The sequence below is a fragment of the Miniopterus schreibersii genome (genome assembly GCF_964146895.1).
Source record: "Miniopterus schreibersii genome assembly, chromosome: 5".
In the NCBI taxonomy this organism is placed as follows: domain Eukaryota; kingdom Metazoa; phylum Chordata; class Mammalia; order Chiroptera; family Miniopteridae; genus Miniopterus; species Miniopterus schreibersii.
Genome location: NC_138106.1, coordinates 58,537,405 through 58,563,687, shown reverse-complemented (window position 1 = coordinate 58,563,687; position 26,283 = coordinate 58,537,405). Strand labels below are relative to the sequence as shown.

The following is a 26,283-nucleotide window of genomic DNA, read 5'->3' as shown; positions in this document are numbered from 1 at the left end:
AATATGACTTAGTCAATGATGTGTGGAAATGGCAAGCAGAGGAGCCAGAGATTCCCCAGTTTTCAAGAGACACCTGTGTGCTAAAGCCCAGATGGGCTGTGCATATCTGCAGAGTAGGCAGCCACCTGGGCACACAGAAAAGGCACTGGCCCTTAGGCATGGCTTCAAATGGTAGGTATCTGTAGACACTGCTAACCACTGGGACAGAGTTTTCAATTCACAAAGTATTTTAATCTTCAAAGATAACGAGATTGTTTATCTAGAGGTGGCCTGTACAGGAATATAATATTCAAAGGGGTTGTACCTTCAAAAGAACTTCACATTTAAGCATAAGGATAGACACTTAATTTTGATGCCAGGAAAGAAGAGGTTAATGGAAAAATGCACATTCGCCTTAAAGCTGGTTCTTAAAATGATGCATAAAATTGCTGCCTCCCAGAAATGCAGGAACCAATGGGAATTCAGAATAATCAAAATAATTGTGAGATTGCCTATAACTTCTAAATTTCCCCGGGCCTCTCTGTCAGCATAATATGCTTTTGAAAATGCTTCCGTTTCCAATGTGCCATTGAGTATTGGCATTTCTGTTATTATAATTCAGGAAAAATGAAGTAAACAATTTGAGAAAAAGTTCAGCATAATGTGTATGCCTAGGAGAGTGAACAGAATCAATTTATCCCACCAACAGACATTTAAGGCAGCAGCAGAATGTGGTCACCCACAGGTACACACAGGATTTAGAGCTGAGGCCCATGTATGACATGTAATTGTGTGACCTGAAATAAGTCACTGAACCTATGAGCCAAAGAATCCCCCAAATTCTGTGTAATTTTCACATGTGTAAAAGTTAATGCTAGTTATTGAGTGCACAGATTACGCAAAGTCTGTAGTAACCATGAGTAAAATAAGACCTAGTTTCTGTCTTAGAGATGCTTTCTAGTTAAGCAAAGTTAAAAAGCTATAATGTTAAAAAATACCCCAAAAGTGCTACAGGAATTCAGAAACAGATCAATTTTAATGTGGGAAGTTGAAATTGAGCATTCCAGGGAGAAGGTTTAGTTTAGAAAAGGCAGAAGTTCTAAAATCACTTTTAAGCAGGGACACGATCCAGTAAAGCCGTGTCTAGAAATATTAATATGGATACTGTATAGGATAGACTGGAAAAAAGAAGCAAAAAAAGATAATTGAGGAAACCATGGCAATGGTCCAGTTAAAAGGTAATGAGAGTGCTACATGTTCATGGGAGTAGACTGGAAAGCTATACACCAGTGCAGAATTGACCTGCTGCAATAATTGACTGGAAAGCAAAGAACAAGGGAGGAAACAAGTAATCAAGTATGGGCTCAGAGCCTAGGTGATGGGAAGAACCGGGGTGACAGAGGCAGAAATGTCCAGAGGAAAAATCAGCTTCACGAGAAGGTAAGTTTGGTTTTAGGAATGCCGATTTGAGGAAAAGAAATCGCTACTTGTCTTTGAAAGAACAATTTAAGGGAATGCTTTTAAGGAAAGTGGGGGAAATAAAAGACATTGCAGGGGTTAAAGGAGTGAGGAGGTATGAGGTACATACCGACCTGTGGAAGCTAGTCTCCAAAGATGGCCCCAGTGAGCCACACCCTCAGGCATTCATACCCTTGAGTAGACCCCTGGCCCTGACTTGTAACTGATGGGAGTCACACAGAGTCACTTACTGTGTTGAAGTCTGCCTCAGAAGAATCTCTGCAGTTTCTGCCTTGGTCTATTGGAATACGTACTTGGTCTTAGTGCCTTGATTTACCACATAAGAAGTCCACGTGCCCTGTGGCTGCTATGCTGTGAGGAAGCCCAAGCTAGCCATGTGGAGAGGTCACATGGAAAGAGAGAGGTCCGACCAGCCCCAACTGTTCTAGCTACCCCAGCCCAGGAGCCAGGCATCTGAGTGAATAAAAATTCAGATGACTCTAGTCTCAACTACCATCTAAACAAAGCCTGTCAACTCCCAGAACCAGGAGAGATAATTTTAAAAAGTGTTGTTTTAAGCTGCAAGGTTTGGGGGTGATTTGTTACTTAGAAATAGGTAGGACACTGTTCTTTGGTCAAGGAGACAAATTAAGGCAGATATAGACAGACTGCTTTTCATTTTTAAATTTCATTTTGTTAGATTTTCCCTATTTTTTATTTTTTATTTTTAATCCTCACCCAAGGGTTTCCATTGCTTTTTCAGAGAGTGGAAAGGGGAGAGAGAGAGAGAGAGAGAGAGAGAGAGAACATTGATTGGTTGCCTCCCACACGTGCCCCAACTGGAGCTGGGGATCAAACCTGTAACCGAGGTACATGGGCTGGACTGGAATCAACCCCAAGACCCTTCAGTCTGTGGGCAGACACTCCAGCCACTGAGCCAAACCAGCCAGAGCCAGACTTTGCTTTTTTTTCTCAAAATCCAATCACTAGTACCTGAGGAAAGATCTTTTTTATTTTAGTTTTTTAATGGGTGAATAATAGTTATGTGGAAGAATATTTTATTCTTTCGACAAGAAGGAAAAAATGGATGAATGAAAAAAATTTATAACATAAGGTGAAGAAAGAAGTTTTACTCAGTGGTCTTGATCTTATCAGCTAGGTCTTATTTATTGAAAAGAAGGGTTTTCAGTAAGGCAGGATTAGAATCTGAGGAATGATTTTACTTCTGTTTTAAAAATAAAACAAAGCAAAGTTTAAGAATCAAGAACTGAGAAGCAATGAAATTCCAGAGGAAGTTGGAAAGTATAAATTCATGCCTAATTAATATGGATTTATGGTGAACCTATCAAGAGCTTTATGGTTGCATGACTTCCTACTGAAATGTGTAGAAACAGAAGCATTCCTGAGGATAAACAAGAGGCACAGGAGAGTCTAGAGAGAGTAAGGACTTCTAGGACCTCACTTGATCTGAGAGAGGCAAATGAAGCCTATAAAGCACGGAGAGAGGACATTTTCATTGCTGAGTGAAAGACAGAATAAAATACAGAATACACAAGGGACAGAAGAAAAAGAAAATCCAAGTCCTCACTAGATTTATATTCTAAGACAATTGGGAGTGGGGTTTCAGGAATAATGTAGAGAAAGAGTGGGGTTGGGGGAAGCAGAATGATTATGTTTCTTTCTAGTCAATCTGGTCTTTAAAGGATATTAATGGTAAACATTTTAGGAGCCACTCAATATCTCGAAAGAAATTCTACATTTTTCTGGCCATGGTCCATGAAGATCAAGCTTTCCCAGATGACTTCACAAATTTTGCTCACAGGAAAATATGCTCTGCTTGACCTAAAGCAAGCCTCCTCTCAACTGCCAGAAGGTAGAATGGTTGTCACCTGTGATCTGATGCTAGTCATGTGAGATGAGAGTTTGCAATGTATAGATTTACAGACTCAGTGAAGAAAGATGTCATAAAATTTCTTTTTTGTGCTGGCTGGTTAAAGAGGTGCCAGAAGACATGAGGGAGAAAAAGTTCTCTCCTCTCAGTAAAGCTGTTTGTGTCCACATTCATTCAGAAAGAATCAAGAAGTATCTGGGCCACCCTTAGAGAGTGCTCCCAACACAAAGTCATTCTTCGAGAGAGACACACTGCTCACGTAGCTAACAACTCCACTCTTCCAACCTACTAACTCATGGCATCACCAGGCAGAACCACAAGAAATATGGACCGGAATTCCAATAAAACTAAAAGCCCTTGTAAGGCTACATTCAGATGATGGCCATGTGACCCTAACAGTGACCCCTGAGGTCAGACCTGATCTAATCAATCTGAAGAACTATAGCCTCCATCAGCAAATACCTTGAGTCACCAAGCTGGTTTATTTTTCTTTCTCACCTAATTCCACATTCTAAGTCCCCAAGGAGGGCTTGGGGTTGTTTATAACCTTAGCTCAGGTCACCTGCTCAACATGGGTCGGATGGTCATCCACTTCCAGCTGCAAGTCACTCTTGTCTTTCTCCAGTTTCCATTTGGCCTGTTGTAGATTTTCTACCTGGCCCTCGAGTTCAGCCAGGCTGTATGCATGTCTCTTCTTCAAAGAGGCAGAAGTTTCCTAAAAGTGCAGTGTGACCTCTTCCATATCTCTGAGAAGCTTCTGTAATTTTGCTTCCTGTTTCTTAGTTTTCTCCAGCTGAGCCAAACTGACCCCTCCTGCCTCCCTCAGTCTCACATTCCAGTCTTCCAGTTCTTGGGTGGGGTTGGCTCTCTCCCTCTCCACCTTGGCTCTAGTGGTCCTTTCAGCCTCCAGTTCCTCTTTTAAATGCTGTATTTGAGTCTGTAGCAATACATAATTTTGACATTTACTAAGACCTTGTCGCATATTTTACATTCAAGAGCTTTATTATATATATGTATTTTTAATTACCCCCAACTAAGAAAAGTAACATAACACTTTTGGTTAAAAAAATAGAATACTCAGAAACTAACTGATTTGCTCCAAATAAGTAGCAAGACCAGAATTAAAATTTCCTCCATATCTCCCAGCCCTTGGTGATGAACAACTTCATAAATTATATATATGAAGGGGAGATTTTAGTAAAGATTATTTTCCAAAGGAATAGAGAACATCTTTCACGCAACAAGAAAAAAATTTTATGATAGCTTAAAAAAAAATAACATGATGAAATTTATATTCTTTACTCATCTGGAATTTGTTTACCTGGCAATCTCAAATATTGGAAACTCAGGCAAAAATCTGATCAATAGAATGAATATGTCTGAGTACAAGAAACTAACTCATAAGAAAGAGCATCAATTTAATTTTATATATAATTTTGGCAAACTTATTTGGTTTCTTAATCTGCAGGCAATTTCAAGTAGCAGGAGATCTGAAATAGCAAAGTAGAATTTCTGGAGGAATGGGGACTACTAATCTGACACCATTAGAGGCAGAATTATTAGACAAAGAAAAGTAGTGATAAGAACTCTTAGAGCCCCAAATTCTTTTAGCATAGGGGCAAATAACTCTACAAATCTTGATAGATCATTGTATTACAGTACATCGAAGCCATTGATGTTCATTAACATCACCTTCAATAGGCTTAGGGGGAAGGTAGAGGGAAAAATAGAATCTATCTTAAAATGTTTTTCTTTCCGCTAAATAAGAGTACCAAGGCTTAAAGGAAGCCCATTTCTAGATCATACCAAATACTTAGGCTATCAGATCTGTGGATGAGTTATGACAGAGTAGGTGCTAAAAAAATTGAGACTTCGCACTCAAGTAAATGTGATGTCCTTCCAACTACTTATCTTGGGATCCAATACCTTTATCTCAAACAATGCTGTCACTGGACCAAACATCTCTAAAATATTTCCTTAGAAATAATCTTTAAAGCATTTTTTTAATCATCAAGGTAAAAAAAAAATCTGTCTTTTGGATAAATTTTAATTTGTTGTTTTTTTTATTTTGGATAAAGTCAAGTGGCATTTGAAGACAAGCCTGGTGAATATGACAGATAATTACTTGGAGATTAATGTTGTGTCTGAAAGCATGTCCATGTAGCAGTGAGGCTGTTGCTGTTTTTAATTTGGCTCAAAATGTCTCAGAAGAAATTATCAGAAAGGTTCTAAAATTATTTTGAGTAATGGTTAATTACTGAGATAAATATTTATCGCCAAAGGAAAAACATCCATCTGTATGTATAAGTGAGGATTTATAAGTATACATACATAGTATTTATATTATTTTGTAACATGGTCATATGGTATAAAACAGTCACATGGTCTAAAACTTATTAATAGCTATCCATTATCAGATGTGTTGAGGCTACATGTAGCTACAAACAAATTTTCAGCATAATTGCCTTCTAATCACAAAGACTAATCATCATAAAAAATTAAATTGCTAACACTGAATGCTCACCCGGGGTCAGGCACCGTGATTACCACTTACCTGTACAGTTGCATTTAACAATATTAACTCAAAGGTTGTCAGGAGGATTAACAAGTGAAAAAATATGTGTCCCGGGTTTTAGCATAATGCCTGGTTCATGGCAAACATTTAACAAATTAGCTATTTGTTTTTAGTATCCTCATAGGAAAATTTAAGCTTAAAAAAGTCATTTTTCCCAGATTCACATATCTGTGGAATGCCACCATTTACCTGTCAGCCACTGCTCTTTTCTGCCTCTGTCCGTGGTTGGCTAAGGGTATGGATACCTTGGCAGAGCATTCATCACCGAAGCACCAGTCACCACCTAGTCATCTAAATACAGGCACTCATGGGTGTTTGGTAAATAATTACCTGAAACTCTCTAACCATCTTCTGAAGCTGAACCATCAGGCCTTTCTCATGCTCCACCTTTGGGTTCATCTGACTCATTTCCAATTCCTTCCTGTTTGGAAAAAGGTACCAAGTGGAATTGTTCAGAGTAATAATGTTTTGTTTAAATAGTTTTAGAATTATAATAACATAGGAATTCATTCTCATTGTAAAAATTCAACTATTACATCTACATCTGAAGTCTTGGCTATTATATTCAATCTCTGTTCCTTCCCTAGAGGTAAACACCATTATCAGTTCCGTGTGAATCCACCCAAACATTTTTTTTAAGTACTGACATATATTTGTGTTTATATATCAGTAGAAATAGTTTCTTTTTTTTTTTTTTTTTTACTGTAACTGATATAATATTGCATACATTTGTATTTATAGTTCTATAACTTATTTTAACCCAATAATACTTTGGAGATTTTCCATGTTGGCCCACACATAGATTGCTTCATTTAAAAATTAACTGTGATATACTAGCCCATGATTTAGACAACCATTTATTTATCCATTTCCCTATTAATAAGCACTTAGGTTTTCCCAATATTTTGCTTTTATAAATAACACTGTTCATATACATGCCCAGTGTGTACAAGTACACGTTTCTATAGAGTGGATATGAGCAGAGAATTGCGGGGTCAGGTACAGATATGTGCTTAAAAATATACAACCCTGCCCTTTGACCTCCAACAGCAGTGTGAGATTATTATTTCTCTATATTTATGTTTCATACTAGCATGCTTCTAAATTTTCTAATCTGACAGAATAGATTACCATGACATTGTTTTATCTTGAATGTTCTTGTTTATTAGTGATGACAGCCTCTTATCAACTACGAGGATTTAAAAATGACCAATAAACCAAACGAACTGCCTGCTTGTATCCTTTACCCATTTTTCCACTAGGTTGCTCATATAATTATTAAAATATAGACTTCTTTTAACATTCTCAGTATTTATTTTTTCATATCTGTTGCAAACATTTTTCCCACTTATAATTTGTCACAATTTTATTTTTGTTGGCTTTTGCCACATAAATGTTTAAAAATTTGATGTAGTGAAATTTATTAAGATATTCCTTTTATGTCTTTTTGTGACTTATTCAAGATTTGACCTGCCAATTTCCTAAGACTTATCACCTATATGTTGCCTTTAATGGTTTATGTTGTTTTTATTGCTGTAAGAACATTTAACATGAGATCTTCCCTCTTAACAAATATTTAAGTGCACAATATTATTAACTGTAGTCACAAAGTTGTACACAGATCTCTAGAACTTAATCATCTTGCATCACTGAAACTTTATACCCACTGACTAGCAACTTCACTTTCTCCCCTCCCTCCTGCCCCTGGCAACCACCATTCTACTGTTTCTATGAGTTTGACTATTTTAGATGCCTCATAAAAGTGGAATCATGCAGTATTTGTCTTTCTGTGACTGTCTCATTTTACCTAGCATAATGTCTTCCAGGTTTGTCCATGTTATAGCATATGGGAAGATTTCCTTCTTTTCAAAGGCTGAGTAATATTTCATTATATGTGTACACAACATTCTCTTTATGCATTCATCCCTCAGTGGGCATCTAGGTTGTTTCCATATCTCAGTTATTGTGAATAGTGTTTCACCTTTTAATGGTCTTATAGTTTTATTTTTACATTAATTCCTGAATGCAACTGAATTTTGTATGTGAATAATGTGGGGTAGAAAATTAACTTTTACTCAGAAAATGAATAGCTAATAATCTCTGTACCATTTATTAAGTAGTCTATCTTGTCATCAATATTTTGAAATGCCATCTTTATCATGTACTAAGCTTCCATATATAGTTTCATTTACAGAAAAGGTTTTATAATAAAGTTATAACTTCCCACAGACATGGATTTCTAAAATGCCGGAGCTCTTTGACCTGTAAGAACATGGATTATCATTTTCACTTTGCTGAGCTTAGACACAATCTTCTAAATTAAAGGCTAAGAAAACTCTATCATCATTTTGCCTTTCATTGTCCCATTACATTCATAAGGTTACTTATTTCACTTTTTCCAAACACTTATCAAGTTCAATAACTTATTAGTAGAATATTAATCATGCCTGACCACAGGCACGTCTAATGGAAATTCATGTCCACAAACAGGAAAACCAGAATCACAGCTGCTCGGCTGACACTCTTCTTTTTCACTGTGGGTCCTAATTACCAGCATGCTCCCAGCTTTAACCTGGCATCTTACTCTTGTAACTCAGTTTCCCCTCTCATCTGATATATTCCAAATAAAATTGAAAATCTCTAATGATTAAAAGAAAGTCTTGCTAAACAGAGAAAGACAAAAGGCACAAGATGAGAAAATCCATTTCACTGAACTGTGAAACTCAACTGGGAGGGCAGTGTTGCCCTCAGTTCCTTGGGCATCCATGTGAACTGAGGTGCCACTAATTTTAATTGTGTTATGTTTTGCTTTAGATTTTTAAGGTTTAATGTTAATATCATAAAAAGTAGCTATATAAATATTAGAGTATATCTGACAAACAAGTTTGTGGGTTTTTTTTAAGTAATCAGAGAATATATAGGACTTCACATTAGGGTCATTTTCAAATTTTGATTTAGTTTTACTTTTATGCCATTGGTCTCATCATAAATAAAAGAAGTGAGTCATTTTTATTTTTGACTTGTAGCCTCAAATTCCAATGAATCACATTTCCTAAGCTTTATTTATTTCCTAACCTTTCATTCACATCTGCTAGTCAGATGCCTTCTCAGTTATATTCTTCTAGATTATACATTCACTCTCTTTTTACAACTATATAATAAAGTCCAGGGGGGGGGAAATCCATTTCCTAGGCTTGTTATCCTCCCCTTCAGGTTTTGAGAGATCTGGCCCAGGAGTCATGAGGATAAATGAAATGCGAAGGCTGTTCCTTCCAATATGAGGTCTTCCAGAATCTCCTGTCAACACAAAGGTGGCTTACCCCCTCAGCTTCTCTGCCAGCTGCAGCTGGCTGCTCTCCAGGTGCACCACTCTCTCCTGGTTCAGCTTTAAATCACCATCCAGTTTGTGCTTTTCCCTTTCGCAGTTCATTCTCACTTTTCTCTCCTGCTCAATGGCATCCTCGGGCTGACAAAAGAAGATAATTATTTAGCTAAAAAAAATAGATAAAGTTTATACTTCACTAGATGTGTTCATTAATTACCTTCTGGAAAAATAAAAATAAAAATAGGAGCACAGATTCTGTAAATGATGCCCAACTATGTAGATATTTTATTATTTTTTTAATTTTTATTGATTTTAAAAGAGAGAGGGAAAGGGAGAGAGAGAGGAACATCAATTTGTTGTTCCGCTGCTTTATGCATTCATTGATTGCTTCTTGTATGTGCCCTGATTGAGGATGGAACCTGCAATCAGGATGACACTCTAACCAACTGAGCTACCCGGCCAGGGCTGTTATGTAGATATTTTAAAATAAATATTGCATGCATCAATAAGATGACAAAAGAATCTAGCAATCACAGTGATGGAAGAGAACTTTGGAGATTAAGGAATACACATTCTATCCTAAGTACGGAACCAATAATAAATGGCTAGCGATGCCTTGTTTGACCGTTTTCCAGAGATGGGAAGCTCACTTCTTCATATGGCAGCTCATTTCACAGGTGGATAAATCCATTTACTTGGGAGCGCTTCTTCATGAGAAGCCAAGATATTCTCTGTAAATTCTTCCCACAAGGCTAAATTTCATCCCTGGAGCAATACCAAGCAAATCTGTCTCCACCACTGTCCTGTCTCCCAACTCAGTACTGACCATTTCAAACACGTCTCACACAGCATGATTTGCATACTTCCTTCACCCCGTGGGTACCCTCTTCCAGTCCAGAACATTATGTCATAAAAGTGCTGAGAACATTCTAGTTTTGTCTGAATTGATGTTGCCAACAATGAAATCGAGGTTAGTTTAACAGGAACGATAACAGTTACAATATAGCTATTTTTTTCATTGGTATGTTTACTTTTTAATAATGGAAGTAAAGAGCCAAAATATGAAATTTAAATGGGTAGAGGAGGGAGAATTTCTGGAAGTTGTATGTAAAAAACTGAAAGTAGATGAACCCCAGGAGAGAACAAGTGTGTGACTCCAATAAAGAGTAGTCTTGAGGTTTTGTGAGGTACACAATCAGTGGACATAGGAAGAGAAGTGAGACAACTATAGGTAACAGAGGAAACTGATAGAGAGTTCGAAGAAAAAACAGATAAAATCATCATCATCATCATCATCATCATCTACTCTGTCAACAATTTTATAAAGCCTAAGTTTGGGGACTAATAAGAAAGTGAATGCATACACTGTGTCAGCTGGGGAGGGGGAAGGAACAACATGAAGCTATCCATTGAGGCTGGACCGAAATAACTCGCTATCACAGTGTGTTTGGAGGCAGAACAGAGCACCATCTCTGGAATCTTACACCTACTTTCCAATAATGCATGTAGAACACAGCGTGTGACTTACATCTCTTTCAACTAGAAATAAACCTCAGGTCCCACTGGAGACATAATAGGGCCTTTAAACCAATCCTTCAACACTAGTGTCAGATGGAGAGAGTACCAGCCTATCTGTGGCGCAAAATGCCAGGTTCTGTGGGAAACAGTCAGTCACTTAGTGGGATAACACTATGATTCATCCCAATGTTCTCTTCTCAGACTGCCCAGGGATGTGTGAAATTTGCATTTAAAAACTGACAGATTACACGCTGGGGCTTCTCTATACTGTAGTGGTTCAATGTACATTAAGGAAAAAAATCACTATTTCTAATCATGAGGGTAACAAATCATGTTACTAAGTTTTCCTGAAACTGTCAAGATAAATTAACTAAATAAAAAGTGGAGATTTGTGTGTGTGTGTGTGTGTGTGTATATATATATATATATATACATATATATATATATATATATATAGACAGATGGCTAACCAGCTAGACACATCACTTCTTACCTCATCTACTTGCTGTTCCAGTTTCAACTTGGCTTTGCTCAGGTTGCTGAGTTTCTCCTCCTCTGGGTGCGGGTCATCTGGGGTCTGCTGATGGGCCTCCTGCACAACCCTGGCTGCTCTGCTAAGCTTGCTGATATCTTCATTTAGAGACTCCACTTCCTCACTCAAGCTCTTGACCTGTGGGAAGAAGACAACAACAGTTTCATTAGAGCTCCTGCTGGAAGGTTGGGCGTAACAGTAAGAGCCACATTCTCTCCTTTTCTAGTACAAAACAAAATCTCACAAACTACCCACCATCATAAAGAACCAAATCTAACCAAATTCCACATACACTTTTAAAAACTCTGAATTCACTATTTCTCCCCCCACACAAAATGATGTTACCTATCATGGTCAAGGAATGGGGTATTTTGGTTAATCAAATATTTATCAATACAGCTCAATGGGTGGCCAGTTTTTAGTGTGTCATATTATTGTATAACAAGAACACCATTATGGCAGGGCCTTCTTTTGAGTATACAGGGGGCACATGTTAATCTTGTTGCGTTTCAATACCCCATAAAAGTGGTGGTTAAAAAAGAGGTCAAGCTGATAAAATGAGCAAACATGGAAGCTGGCTATCTCAGGCCCACGTGTTTTTTAGGAAAGTGAACCAGTGGCATGAGAGTTGCTATTTAATCATCTGCCAGAATTACAGTGTCATTCTGGGGTCTAGTTATTTATCAGAAGTTTGAGGCAGACTCTTCAGCTAACTTTAATCCGTACACAGATGTGCAAGTTAAAACCCTCAGCTGAAAAGAACAAAACAGCAAAGTCCGTTAACTGGAATCAAAGTGACATCTCCAAGGTCAAACTCCAAATCAATGATGGGGCTGGAGATTCACCTACATCCCAAATCGCCTTTCAGTAAAGTGTATCATGCTCACTCTCCTTCCAAAATAGGACACATACAGGCCCCATGAAACCATTTTGCTCTTTCTATGAGATTTCACATGCAATAAGATTAGAGCAAATGAAGGTTTCATTGGGGAGATTTGGTGGAGTTGCACAAATCAAGTTGGAAATTTGAATTGGGACAGCACAGTTGATCAGACCCTTCATTTTAGGCCATTTCTGACTCCCAGTGTTGTAAAGTTTGCAACCACCATGTTAGTTAATTTAAACAGCAAGCCTGGTACCAAAACCTGCTGGGGAGGGGCACTCAGAAACATAGGCCTCCTAACATTATAGAAAAAGGACCTTGTGCTCTGTAGCACACTTCTCCTTCTGTGACTTCACCAATATTGTTTCCAGGTCATCGATTTCTTTCTTCAACTCGGAACATTCATCTTCAAGTTTCCACCCCCTGGCACAGTTGGCTCAGAATTTATCTCTTCTTCCTCCATCCGTGCAGACAGTGCCTTGACTCTGGCCTCCAGCTGGATCTTGGATTTAATCAGCAGCTCAAACTGCTCTTCAATAGTTGCCAGGGTCTCTTGCTCCTGCCATGAGGAGGAGAAAATTGTTGCCAACAGCTGGAAGTAATTTATCAGCCAGGCAAAAATGCTGCTTAACACCAGCGAAGGGATAATTGCCTGCCCTCTGCCTGGCACTTTCACCTACCTTCTTTCCTAAGCAGCTGAAATAATATTCCCGGTTTCCCTGATCCTATTGTTGAGATGTAGAAGAGTTGCTTGTGTTTGGAGGTGCTTTCGATCTTTCAGGCCATTCAGTAGATTAGATTACCTCTTCTAAGGCACTTAATAGAATCCTGGTGGCCTGAAGGAGCTAACAGCCTCCAGAAATCAGGGGTGTACTGCTTAAATCACAGCTTCTGGAAGCATCCACTGGGCATAGGGTTTGAGGTTGATACCTGCCCAGAATACAGTCTTTGAAGAAGTGTTCCCTCAGACAGTAGAATATTTATAATATTATTATAAGCCCCCACATATACTTGTTTAATATATATAGGTGTCTTCTAATAAAGAGAGCTGAGCTGTAGATTTATTCATAGGCTGAATTCAGAATTCATAGGATTACTAGCAAGTCACTAACTAGATTTCACTATTTCCATCCAAAATCTTTTTCTCAGGGATTCTGCCAGCAGTAAATTCCAAAAGTTATACACATAAAGCATAAAATATTCTTTCCTTTTATCCCTTCAAATGTACTCTCCGACTCTGAGTGACCCCATTGTTCCAGTGTTATGGGTCAGGTAGAAAATGAAGGAGCCAATTGCTTTTCGCTACAAAAGCACCTTTTAAAACTTTGAGCCTCTCTAATTTGTCTCCATTAGAGGCTAACTAAAACCTCCCCTTTGTGAGCAAGTTCTTAATTACTGTAGGTCTGGTTGCAACATAACTTTACACACATCTCCATCTTCCATCTCTAGACCTTATTCACTCTCTGCAGTAGGCTAGTTTGGGCCATTTATTAACTATGTATCTATTTGTCTGGCTGAAGTTAGGGTTAGATCAAGGGCAGCAAAAGGCAAAAATTCAGACTATTGGTTTCTGGCTAACTCCTGGCAAAGAATGGCCCAACAAATGGGGCTCAAAGAAGCACAGCTGGGGGTGTACAGAGTAGTAAATCTCCAACATCACTTTATTGTTTTAAGGACTAAATTAAAAACAAACAATAACATCAAAGCAAGAAGCCTTCATGCAAATCAGAGAATCTCCCAGTGTTCTGGAGTAATGGGGACAACTGAGCTTCACTCACTCCAGGGTAACAAGCAGGACAGCTGTTTGCTCTCCCATGCAGCATGTGTACAGGACCTGTCCCCATCACCGAGTGAAGGGGAAAGTCCAATGTACCATCATCCATCCCTTCATCATACATGACGGCAGGACTTGGGGGCCAGCTGAGCAATGAGGTGGCAGCTGAACAGGAGAAATATCCTGTCCCCAATGGCAGTTATTTTCTCATGTACTCACAGTGTTAATTGTAATGGGTTCTGCGTTCTGCTGGTACTTTGAGTAAGTGAATGATTTTAAGACTTCTTGTTTCCTTGATCCCTACTATATTTTGTCCCTTAAAAATAAATGATGATAAAATAGTTCATAGCTCTGTCAACATTTTTAATCAGTTACAACCTGAACTCATCTCACACTTTCTGCGTTTGCTGTAGAATTGGCTTCTATGTGTTTCCGTGGTCCCCACAATGATCTTTTATCATGTATCCCTGGCTTTGACCCCCCCAAAAGTTGGATCCATTCTATTTCCCATGTCAGCCCAGGTAGCACTGGCCACGCTCTCTGTCAATAGGAAGAATGATGAGGACTGGGAAGCCAGGTCTCATCCAAAGCTGCCTCTCCCCTAAGCCAGACAACATAAGACATTACAAATTGTGATTGTCACGGTATAGATCTTAAAGTAAGTTTTTTTGGGGGGGGGGGGCAGGAATTTGTATTTCTCACAAGCATCCCAGGTAAGGCTGATAAATCCTAAATATTCTATATAGTCTAACGTTCTAGAAAAATCATTATGTTAAATATGTATCAGAAGTATGGTGTGGGTGTAAATTATTATGCAAAACATGGCCTACTGGAACACTGATGGGTAGCACAGACCCAAAGTAAAAGAATAGCTTGGGTCGGTCTAAAATTACTAAATTTTCTCTGTTTTCAGTACATTCAGCAAACAGAAAAAAACTGTTTTATCCATATAATTATATTTGAGCCCAGTATTTTTTAATTGAGCACTGTTCTGCCTGGGGTGAAGAATATAATAAAGGCGGATGCAATCCCATCTCTGCCTTGGATGTTTGGGGATAACTGCAGTCCCAGTGGCTAGAGAGGGGGCCTGAGAAAGGTAGTAATGGCACACTGGCATTAGGTTGGAGACGGAGGCTCAGATGCCAGGGCCATGGGTTAGGAGTCTATGATGCACATGTTGCGGGATCTGAAGCTCGCTCATCCGAGAAGCAACATCTTGTCTGTTTAAGACACTGGTTCTCCATCCTCACTGACTATCAGAATCACTCATTCTGATTATTTAGACCCACACAGGGCCTGCTAATCAAAATATCTGAGAGTGGGTCTAGGCATCTTTCTTTTTATTTTAAGGCTTCACAAGTGATTCTGATGTAAATCCAAAGTTGAAAACAGCTGTTTCTAAGAACTACACTGATTAGTAATGTTGATCTGGACTAGGGAAAGGGGAAGCAGGGATCAAAATCAGGAAAAACAACTAGGTGCATACTACACTAAACCTGAAGATCTCTGAGAATCCTGTGCTTTCATTTGTTAATGAGCCATGATCTAGATAAAGAATTTAAATTAAAACCCAGAGCTTCCTGGCTGGCTCCCATGATAGATTGTGGTGCTTTTATAGAGTTAAAACCCATCTAAGAGTTTGTCTCTTTTTCAAAGACATCCTGCCAATAAAAGCACTTCTCTATTGAAACAGAGTGTCTCTTTAAGTGTTTCCATTGTCTGTGCTTGATGAAACTCTATAGTATTTGAAAAGCACATGCCTCTGTTTTTTTCAAGTCAGTGCTGCCTGCAAAACAGGGAATCTAATTAAAAACTTGATTTGAAGAACAAATGGTGGGGCCACTCACAGCCTGCAGCTGGAGAAGCAGGTCATTCTTTTCCAGAGTAAGGAATACTTGCTTTGCTTTCAGGTCCGCCCTCTGAGATTCTGGCTTCTCCAAGGCTCTTTGCAGTTGCACACTCTGTTCCTTCAGTCCAGCTACCTCCTTTCCCATCCCAGCAGATTTACTAAGAGGTATGATCGTGAAGAAGAGCCTCATCCAGGGCCTGTCCTTCACAGTCATGAAAGCTCTTACGTTCCACTGTATCAAAAGAAATGCATCCCTAAATCAAGGAGAAAAAAGAAAAGCAAGTTAACCCAGACTATAAGAGAGTTGTTTTCTAAATTAAAGTTCTTAATAAGCACATCTTTTTAGGAGTCATTATAAATTCTCATTCATCTTCAAAGCTCTTCTGCATCTGGGCTCTCATTTGATTCAGGCAAAGCCCTCTGAGGACTTCCGGGGCTGGCAATATTGTGGGCCAGACATCCTGAGAATGCTCCCACCACAAACAGCCTTTAAATGACAGCTGAGCCTGAAAACAAGTGAAAAATAAAGAGGGAGCTAAACACCTGAGCAATAAATGCATGCATGTACAACTTGGCCATCCTCGTGGGAGAAGGGAGCCAGTCTTAGTATTGGAAGTGTTTGTAGTATCCACACGGATAAAGAGACAAGCTGAGACCTTCAAAGAATATCACCCTTAATGAAAAGAAAGACTAAAAGTTCACCACTGGCACAGAGAAATGTCAAAAAGAAGTACATCTTATTTGGTCTGAGCTCAGGGTGAAGAAAAAAAATCCTACTCTAAGAATTTTTTTTTAAATTATGGACCAGTGCCACTGAAATGTTTGAGATTTAAATTATACTACCTGATTGGTGTAGAAATATGCAAGAAATTACCACGATCATTTTCTTTACACTAGTAATAAATACCCTTTTGACCTTTGGGGAGGAAAATGCAAAATTGTACTGAAGAAAACACCCTAATATCAAGCATCAGAGATTCTCTTAGATAAAGCCCCCTGAAGATAAGCTTACCATTCAAAATTACAAAATACTTAAAAAAAAATAAAAATAAAAAATCAACCATCAGTGAGGGTAAGCACCTACAATAAAAATTTTGATTAAACTCCCAAGAATTTCAGATGATTGAACAATCTTGTGGATACTATAAAATAGATGTTATAATTATTAAAGACATAAAGGAAATAACTGAAAAACAAGAAAGAAATGAGCCACTATGATAAAAGGGCAGACAGATTTGAAAGTGAACTAAAATATCTAAAACTAAAAAGTATAATCATTGAAATCAAATACTCAATGCAAGAATTAAGCAGCTGTTGAGACCACAAATGGGAATTAAGAATAAACCCAAAAAAGGTGGAAGGAAAGAATAAAGATGAGATCAGAAACTAATGAACTAGAAAGCAAAAAAAAAAATAAAGAAAATAGGCTAAATAAACATCTGACATGAATGATCAAGAAAAAGAGGAGAAGGAACACGTGAATGATAGTAGGAAGTGTGATATTCTAGAAATGTAATAATCTAGGAATGTGCTCTAGAAACAATCATAGATATGGTAGAAATTTAGAAACAATCTAGCTAATTGGAAAATTAAAAGAAATGTAAAATTTCTTTTCTTTTTTAAAAAAAAAAACCATACTCATATCTAAACTGATTCAAGAAGAAAGAAATCTCAACAGGCCTATAAATATTAAATAAATTGAATCACAATTGTAAAATATGTCACAAAAGAAATACCAGATTTAGATGGTTTGATAGACAAATTTTACCAGACATTCAAAGGATAGGTAATTACAATAAATTGTTCATGCTTTGAAAAGATGAAACATTCCTCAACTCTTTTATTAGGTCCAGGTAACCTGATACAAAGTCAGATGACACAGCAGAAAAAAAGAAAATTATAGGAGAAATTTTTCATGAACATCAATGCAAAAATCCTCATGATAATACTATTCGTGTATGAAAATGATAGTATTTCATAAACAAAGTAGGTTTAGCATTTTTTAAAATGTTATTATAATTCAATACATTCGTAGGTGAATGAAAAAAACCTTGTGATTATTTCAGGAAAAGAATTTAACCATTTTCTTAGTAAAAATGCTTCACAAAAGACGAAAGGAATGTCCTCCACACAATATACCATAGCTACAAAAAAACAAAACACACACACAACTACAGAAAATATCATCTTAGGGAAATAATAGCTATCCCCAAAGTCAGAAATATGACAAAGTTTGGCAAAAGTTTTTGAAGTCTGAAATACCCCAAGTTGGTGAGAGTATAGAACACTGAGACTTTCATACACTTCTGGTGAAGAGTAAGTTGAAAAGCATTTTGGCAATATCTCATAAAATGGAACTGTGTAGAACCTAAAACCTAATAGTTAATATCCTGGAGAAATGCCACTCAAAGTGTGGGCCTCAGCCAGTTGCTATCCACAAACTATCAGCATGACCAGCATTTTCAGTAAGAGTATCCTCAAGAAACTACTGCATATGTCAAGGGAGGGGGATATTTACAAATATGTCACTGCAGAACTGTTTGTAATAGCAAAAAACCATTAATAAGTTAAATTTTCTTGAACTAAAAAATGGATAAATTGTGGTATATTTATGTAATAGAATACAACACAGTAGTTAAAATCAATAATCTAGCACTATATTTATTAGCATCAATGAAATTCAAAACTAGTACTGAATTTAAAGAGCAAATTTCAGGATAATACATATAAAATGTTATTATGTGAAAACTAAAAGCAAAAAAATCATGTCACCTTTTAAAGATATCTACATATCTACATATCTTCATATCTTTAAAAACTTGTATCCAGAGAGAAATATACAAGGGGCTTTACCTTTGTTAATTAATTTATTTTTAAAGTTGTGAGCAATTAGAGGAAAAAAAAATGTTAACAATTAATATACTTTGGTGATAGCTCCATATTACAATAATTTCAGTGTGTTTGAAATATTTTGCAATAATTTTTAAAAAGTCATCCTATGATTTAGAAAGAATGCATAGTAAAAACCTTAGAGACAAAGAAAGTGAACCATGGAGAAATTAAGAGTCTTACTCAAGTTCATACAACTGAGCCTAGAAGCCATGACCCCTGATCCCCAAATTCCCATGAACTTCCATACCACACTGAGACTATATGATGGTCACAGAAGACTTTAGGAGCTCTAGCTCTAATATCTCTGACATCACCATGTAATGATTTTTTTCTTCTTTGGGTTAACAGAAGGAATTAACAGATTGTTAATTAAGCAAGTTATACCAAGGCCTGTGGACCTCTCTCCAGAAGATAAACTATGCTACAGAAAAAATGCAACAACCGCAGAATCCCTTGCTCACAGTCCCATTATTTGAAGATTTTGCTAGATTTCCCTCCATGAGTCCATTAAAGAATAGACAAAACCTACACCTAAGTGTCCAAATGTGGTGATAAATGCCCCTGCCTGAAATGAAGTAAGAGAGTTATGATTACATGTCACCAAGAGGCACAGTTTCTGACCCAGGGGAGGTTGTAAATTGGTCAGAACACCTCCCCACTTGATGGAAAACTTCCCCACAGAGATGTCTGTGGGATGCACAAAAACCCTTCCAGGTCTGCTTCTGTCATGAAATGTGAGTCATACCACCCTCAGAGATCCATATTTCTCTAACTATAAGGAATCCCTCCTAATGGAAGGCTACAAGCAAAAAATACCTGAATTATTCTTATACTTGGTTTGATAAGGCAATAAAAGACCTTTGTGTTCTGTCTGTCTGGTGTTCCATGATTTTAAAATTTTTTCTTTAATATGTTTTTACTGATTTCAGAGAGAGGAAAGGAGAGGGAGGGAGAGAAACATCAATGATGAGGGAGAATCATTGATCAGCTGCCTCCTGCATGACCCCTACTGAGGATGGAGCCTGCAACCCGGACATGTGCCCTGACTGGGAATCAAACCATGATCTCCTGGTTCATGGGTCAATGCTCAGCCATTGAGCCGCTCTGGCCCGGCTGATTTTAAAACTTTTAAGTTAAGTCTGAGCCTAAGAAGAGGAGGCAGATCTTTACTTGACCTATTTATAAGGCACTGAGATAAGGTCACATTGACTGAGGAACACCATTACCCTAGCAGCTCGGATACAGGGAGGGGATAGGGTAGCTTACCTCTCTTCCAGGGTCCTCTGGAATCTGATTCGCGTCAATGTGCCCCGTACCCTGGCTTGGAACAATGTGAGGACTTTAGAGAATCTTGCATCTTTCATTGCTTCCAGTCAGCCCAGAAGCCAGTTTTTAAAAACACCTGAAAGAAATGAGTTAGATGTTAGTTCCACTCAGTGGTATTCAGGAAATGTCTGTTGAATTAGCCTATGAGCAATTGATGTATTAATTTATCAGTTCTATTTCTTGTTAACTTTTATTTAATATCTAAAATGTATGTTTTAGAAAGTTTGTTTTTATAAATATTAAGTTTTCAAAAACTATTTTATTTAATCCTTTGGTTATATGGTTCCTTAAGAACTTAAACTACGCTCCCCCTTATCTATTAATGATGTCTAGGTTATCCAGGGAACTTGGTTTAAGTTTTAATATAGGCCCAGGCAGGCGGTTCTCTAAAGTGCCAGGCAGGGTTCTGCAAACTATTTTTGCAAATGGCCACAAAGTAAGTATTTTTAGGCTTTGTGGTCCATTTAGAGTCTCTGTAGAATATTCTTCTTCTTTTTTAAAACCCCCCTTTAAAAATATAAAACCTTTTTTAGCAAGTGGGTCATATAAAAAATTAGGTCACAGAGATGGCCCTTAGTCCATAGTTTGCTGACCCTTGCTCTAGAGAAAGGTACTTTTGTCTTAGGCATTAAAGAATTCACATAAAATTTTCTTGAGAATCATTAGTAATGGCCAAGACAAGGTGAGTGAAGTACCTAATGCAGAAATTTTAAGGAGGCTGTGACTTTCAGAGTTGTACAAGACAGCACTTGCATAAACCTAAGAGTGAGCTCCTCAAATGTTGTGCCCTAGGAGACTCACACACCTCATGCTAGATATGTAGTATACAGTAAAAATAACTGAACACATAAAAGAAGCAAGGCACCAGTAGTGAAAATCAGCAGAAACAACAAACAGCAAAACCAGAGGCTCAGGTACTGAAAATGTGGGAATCAAGTAACATTTTACAATTATGTCCTACAGAGTTCTTTTCCTATGAGCTCTTCAACCTAGACCCTCCAATTCTCCTTTAAACAACATGGTCTGTATATGGATATCATTAGGAACATGATGTTGACTGTCAGATAAAACCAAACCTATTAAGCAGAAGTTTACCAAAATATGTGGATCCTGCCCAGATCATCTAAGATAAAGCAGAATTTAGTGAATCACATTTAATGAAATTAACTTTGAATTAATTTTTTTGGATAGTGGGGTTGACCTCGAAGTTTTTAATTACTCAGATAGTCTTCTAGAATTAATTCCCTAAAAACAGTACTTATGGATTAATCAATTCAAACACAAACAAGCAGTTAACCACGGTAAGTTGATTCACCTTTTTCTAGCTCCTGATATATATACATATTTTTTGGCAGACTAAGGTTGATTCAGTATTTTATATCTCGGCACAAACTTGCTCGGATCAATAATTATAAAAATATGAATGTAGTCAAGACTGAGGTTTAAGGAGCATTACATTTTCTCTCTCAAATAGCACAGAAGTTTCCACTTTCTACTGTGCTCTATTTGTATTATTTGTGGTCGGAAGAGCTATAGAATGCCTTATAATTGAACTTTCATGGGTATTTTAAGATACACATTCTTTCCTCCCACTCTTCTCCAAATGCATTCTTTTTAGTGTTCTGGTTACCTTGGCGATCCCCAAGCGGTACTGGGTATGGTCTATCTTCAGGGAGCCAAGTAATTCTTCAGCTGCTTTTCTGCTGCTCATAAACTTGGTCTTTGGAAAGACCTTTGGATTCAGAATGCAGTACCTAATTTAAAATAGGTAAAGAATAAATTCTGGGGTCAGAGGTCATATGATTCAAATAAAGTAAGGTGGAAAGAAGTACAGATTTCTATCTTCTACCAACATGTTCAGTTTTTACGAAACTCCTGGCAGTAGTAATGAGGGTAAAAGCAATAATCCCTCACTTTGGTATATATAATAGTTTGTACTTTTCATAGTATTTTAGAGGCAACCTCATTTGACTCTCTGCTCAATTAGAGAAGGAAGGAGAAGTTGGGAGGGGAAAGAGAGAGGCAGGTTTACGTGTCTCTGTTGTACAGATAAGAAAAATGAAAAGCAGAGACAATAAATTCCAAGATTCCTTCACCCTAATGGTAAGTTGGTGGAGAACCAGAAACACGCCTTTTAATTCTGAGACGGGTACTCTGTCTACGCTATCAGACTTTGCTCAAATTTGCTTGATGACCTATAATTTACTCCTTTAGAATTTGGGAAACAGAAAGCAAAGATACCTCTCCTGCCTCCTGCCACACACTCTGCTGGCTTCCTTCCTTTCGCACGTTTGCTAGTGAAGCAACAGCCTGCTTGGATGGCAGCTAGGATTAAGTATATACAACATTTCAGAGATTCAATTCAGCCTCCATATCTTTCTTCTGTATATATTTCTTTTATATGTGGGTCTATTATCCGTTAATAGAGATATAAGGATATTACAGCTACATGGATGTTGGATTTAGGAGGAAATAATAATGGAACTCTGTCATCATATATCTCACCACCACCAAAACACATTGATCTGTAGTCTGGAGGACATCAACCAAACAAACAATGCATACCTAAACACTCAGAAAGAAAGGTAAACAGGATAAACTGCCTCAGGCTTCTTGGATCCTGGGATGTACATTTACCTTTGTTTAAAATCAGCATACAGCATTCAGTTTGGAAAACCTTCACAGTATATCCTAGTCCCTTCCAAGACACCATTACAGAGCAGCTGCTGTAGACCTAAGTAAGGGTCCATTATACCTGGGGAAAGAGGAGTCGAGTTGAGTCTGTGTCTAAAAAAATTATTACCCTAGATTTTATCCCAATGGCTGCATCTTAGGTTTCGAGAGTTTGAATCTGCTGTTCTCTGTCTGATAGGTAATAAGTAGTTCACCCACTCCCAGCCAGTGCTCATCCTATTATGTGAGAGTCTCCAAATTGGATTTACCTGAAATTCCTTTAACATGGAATGAATCCTGCAGTTTGTTGTTAGTCAAGACTTTATAAGCAAATACTCCTGGAAGATGAAAAAAAATACATTTTTGCTAAAATGTAAATGGCTGGTATCACATCTATTCAACAGCACCACCCTCCACCACCCCACCACCCACCACCCCCCATCCCCGCCCCAATACACACCAAAAATAACAGCTAGAGAGAGAAATAAGAATTTAAAAGGGAACTGGTATCTCCAAGTAGGACAAAGGGGTTACAAGAGGGGAGAATAAAAAGAAATAGGAAATGGAACAACAACAAAATTCCATTTACTGTCTTGCCTTAGGAAGGACATGGCCACATTCCAGCCTACATTCAGCACCTAAGTTCATTTTGTGGTATAAGCACCCTCCTCTCACCTTTGCTTTTGTCAAAAGCAGCACCAGGAGAGCTGCAATCTCAGATAGAAGCCTTTGAAAAACCTTCGAAGGAGCCGCTGTATCTGGCTCTCAGCAAGTCTTCTGGAAGAAGCTAAGCCTGAGAAACACTCCTCCTAATACAAAGCCCTACTATAGTGTTATAAGAAAAATAGGAATGAGATGACTGCCTATGTCCAGGGTCACATGAATAAATAAATAAAAGCCGTATACCCATATTCCTGTACTCCCATCCCATTGACAGCTAGAAACAGATGATCTGTAAGAAGTGGCCAAAGTGGGGTCCTGTGACACCTTACTGTCAAGCATGCTCATTTCCTTTAAGTACATATGAAGAGCTGTTTTGATTAGATCATGAAGCTTTTCTTATAACTTAGTCTTATGACTTAAAAAAAACAAAAAAGCAGCCCTGCTGAAATCAGACCTGACTCCGTGGGAGGCAACTCTAATAGGTAACAGAATGACTCCAAAATAGAGGCAGCTAATTAGATTCCTTGCTAGATGGAAGCAATGTCCCTAGATGCATTCAGAAACCCAGCTGATAAGAAACAATAAGGCAAAAACATACAGCGTGAATGAACATGAAGTGTTTGCATTGCAAAATTCAAACTGCAACATCATTGTTTAGCATCACACTTTCCAAAAATAGGTCACAGGCTGTCAAGATTGGGATCTTAATTACAGGAGGTTAATAAAAATGCAAAATACTACAGAACCTTAGAAATCAGAATCAGCAACATCTGGCTACATATTCCAAGGGTGATTAGTGCTCTAAAGACGTAAGTGCTTGTCAAACACACAACTTTGAGGCTGACAGCCTCTGGCCAAGCTCTATAGAAGCCTGTAATTCTGAAGAGAAGGCTGAGAATCTCTAAACCCATGATATAAAGGAAGCGATCCATGTAATTAATAGTAAAAACTTGTTTGGGCAATTAAAAACATAAAAACTAATCCTTTTACCACCATCTACTCATCAAAAAGTATCCACTATAGTAAGTCAAGACATGAGCAACCTAAGTATCCATCTACAGATGACTGGATTAGAAAGTTACAGTATATATATTCAGTGGAATATTATTTAGCCATGAAAAGGAGGAAATTCTGCTACATGGGACAACATGCATGAACCCTGAGGGCATTATGCTAAGTGAAATAAGTCAGACAGAGAACAACAAATACCATATGATCTCACTTATATATGGAATCTTAAAAAAAGAAAATCAAACACCAAACTCATAGAAAAAGAGAGATCAGATTTGTAGCTAATTAGAGTGGGGGCTGGTGGGATGAAAAATTGAATGAAGGTGGTCAAATAGTACAAACTTCCAGTTATAAGATAAATAATACTAGGGATGCATGTGCAACGTGATGACTAGAGTAAACAGTGCCATTGGTGATATATGAAAGTTGTTAAGAGGGTAAATCCTAAGAGTTCTCATCACAAGGAAAATTTTTTTTCTTTTTCTTTTTTTTTGTATCTATATGAGATGATAAATGTTAACTAAGTTTGGGGTAATCATTTCACATATAGATAAGTCAAATCATTATGCTGTGCACCATAAACTTATACAGGGCTGTACATCAAAGACATCTCCATAAAACTGGGAAAGAAAAGAAACAAAAAAGTACCCACTGCCCGGAAGTACATAACTGAAGAGATAGGTACTATTAGGGAGAGGGAAGATATTAGTCTTGGGAAGCTCTTAGTCTTGGGAAGAAAGAAGAGAGGGAGTTCTTATCAATTAGAAATAGACTTAGGGACGGTCTTTATGATCAATTTCGATAATTCAGACCAGACAATTTCCTTTATACTTATGTGTCTATCATAATCCCCCAATTGATTATTCAATCCCTTTTATTATATGGTGCCCTTTTTATTTTAGAAGCTCATCCACATTTTAGCATGAAATTCAAGAAGGAATTTAAATGATAATATTGAGCATTCTACTGTTACCAAGTTGAGCCTGCTTTGTGAAATCCTTCTGTATGTCCACCTGAATCTCAACTTAAAGGCAATCTTGTGGAGGTTCTAAAGATCTCTCTTTTAACTTACTTTCATTCTTCTATCTGAAAATCTACCCTTATGTAAAGGGGACTGGTAAATGTTTCTTAAAGAGACATTCAATATGCCTTAAATTAAATGTATGCCCTAGGGTAGATTACAAAGAAATCCAGTTCTTACCTGGCATTTTGTTCACATTGGAATTTATACATCTCACAAAATGAGGTGCTGTTGACTTCAGATTAGTCATCAATTTATTTAGGTTATCCTAAAATAGACACCATAACAAACACAAAATTACTTTGCAAATCACTAAAAACATTAATCCACCTTACAAGTGTCTCCATATCAACTTTATCTTAAAACCAAGATGCACACCAACAATAAAATAATGAATTCAAGATTCTTCTCTGCTTACAAAACATACATGATTTCTTTCCTATGCCAGGTAGTTCTTTATCTGACATAGTTGTATTATGAATGATATCTACCTGTTTTGAATTTGATACCAATAATGTATGGCTGGGCGATAAAATGGCTTGAAGAAATTAATTGTTTCTCAGGTATTTGTCTGGAAAATATCTATATTAGATTCTCTGGAAGCAGAATCTGAGATGAGAATTCTGGTTCAAGAGACTTATTTGGAGAATGAGGGAAGAAGGGTAGGGTGGGGGAAGCAATGGTATAGACTCTGCTTAGTCTGACCCCGCAGGAGCTCTGAGCAGCGATAGCATCACAGTCAGTCCCACCGTGAGGTAAGGGAGGGGCCAGAGCCTGGAGCTGAGGTTGGGAGTCAGCTTCGCTTCCTGCTTGGCCAAGGGCATACCGGCAACTAGAAGTTGTTATGAGCCAGTATTTTCAGTAAAGCCAACAGTGTCCACTAAAAGCCATTCGTATCAAGATAAACTTCAAC

At 37.7% G+C, this 26,283-nt stretch overlaps 1 protein-coding gene across 1 annotated transcript in view; it reads right to left on the bottom strand.

Annotated features, from left to right (window-relative positions):
- Positions 1–26,283, bottom strand: part of MYH15 (myosin heavy chain 15) — a gene marked incomplete at both ends in the record, with an annotated part of 114,835 nt that overhangs the window by 40,004 nt on the left and 48,548 nt on the right. Inside the window, 14 exon segments of the mRNA XM_081137994.1 lie at positions 3,891–4,043; positions 4,047–4,265; positions 6,234–6,324; positions 9,224–9,369; positions 11,240–11,416; positions 12,479–12,589; positions 12,592–12,720; positions 15,783–16,038; positions 19,943–20,051; positions 20,054–20,078; positions 21,633–21,756; positions 22,640–22,665; positions 22,669–22,757; positions 25,551–25,638. Coding sequence (XP_080994120.1) covers positions 3,891–4,043; positions 4,047–4,265; positions 6,234–6,324; positions 9,224–9,369; positions 11,240–11,416; positions 12,479–12,589; positions 12,592–12,720; positions 15,783–16,038; positions 19,943–20,051; positions 20,054–20,078; positions 21,633–21,756; positions 22,640–22,665; positions 22,669–22,757; positions 25,551–25,638 — 1,743 coding nt within the window.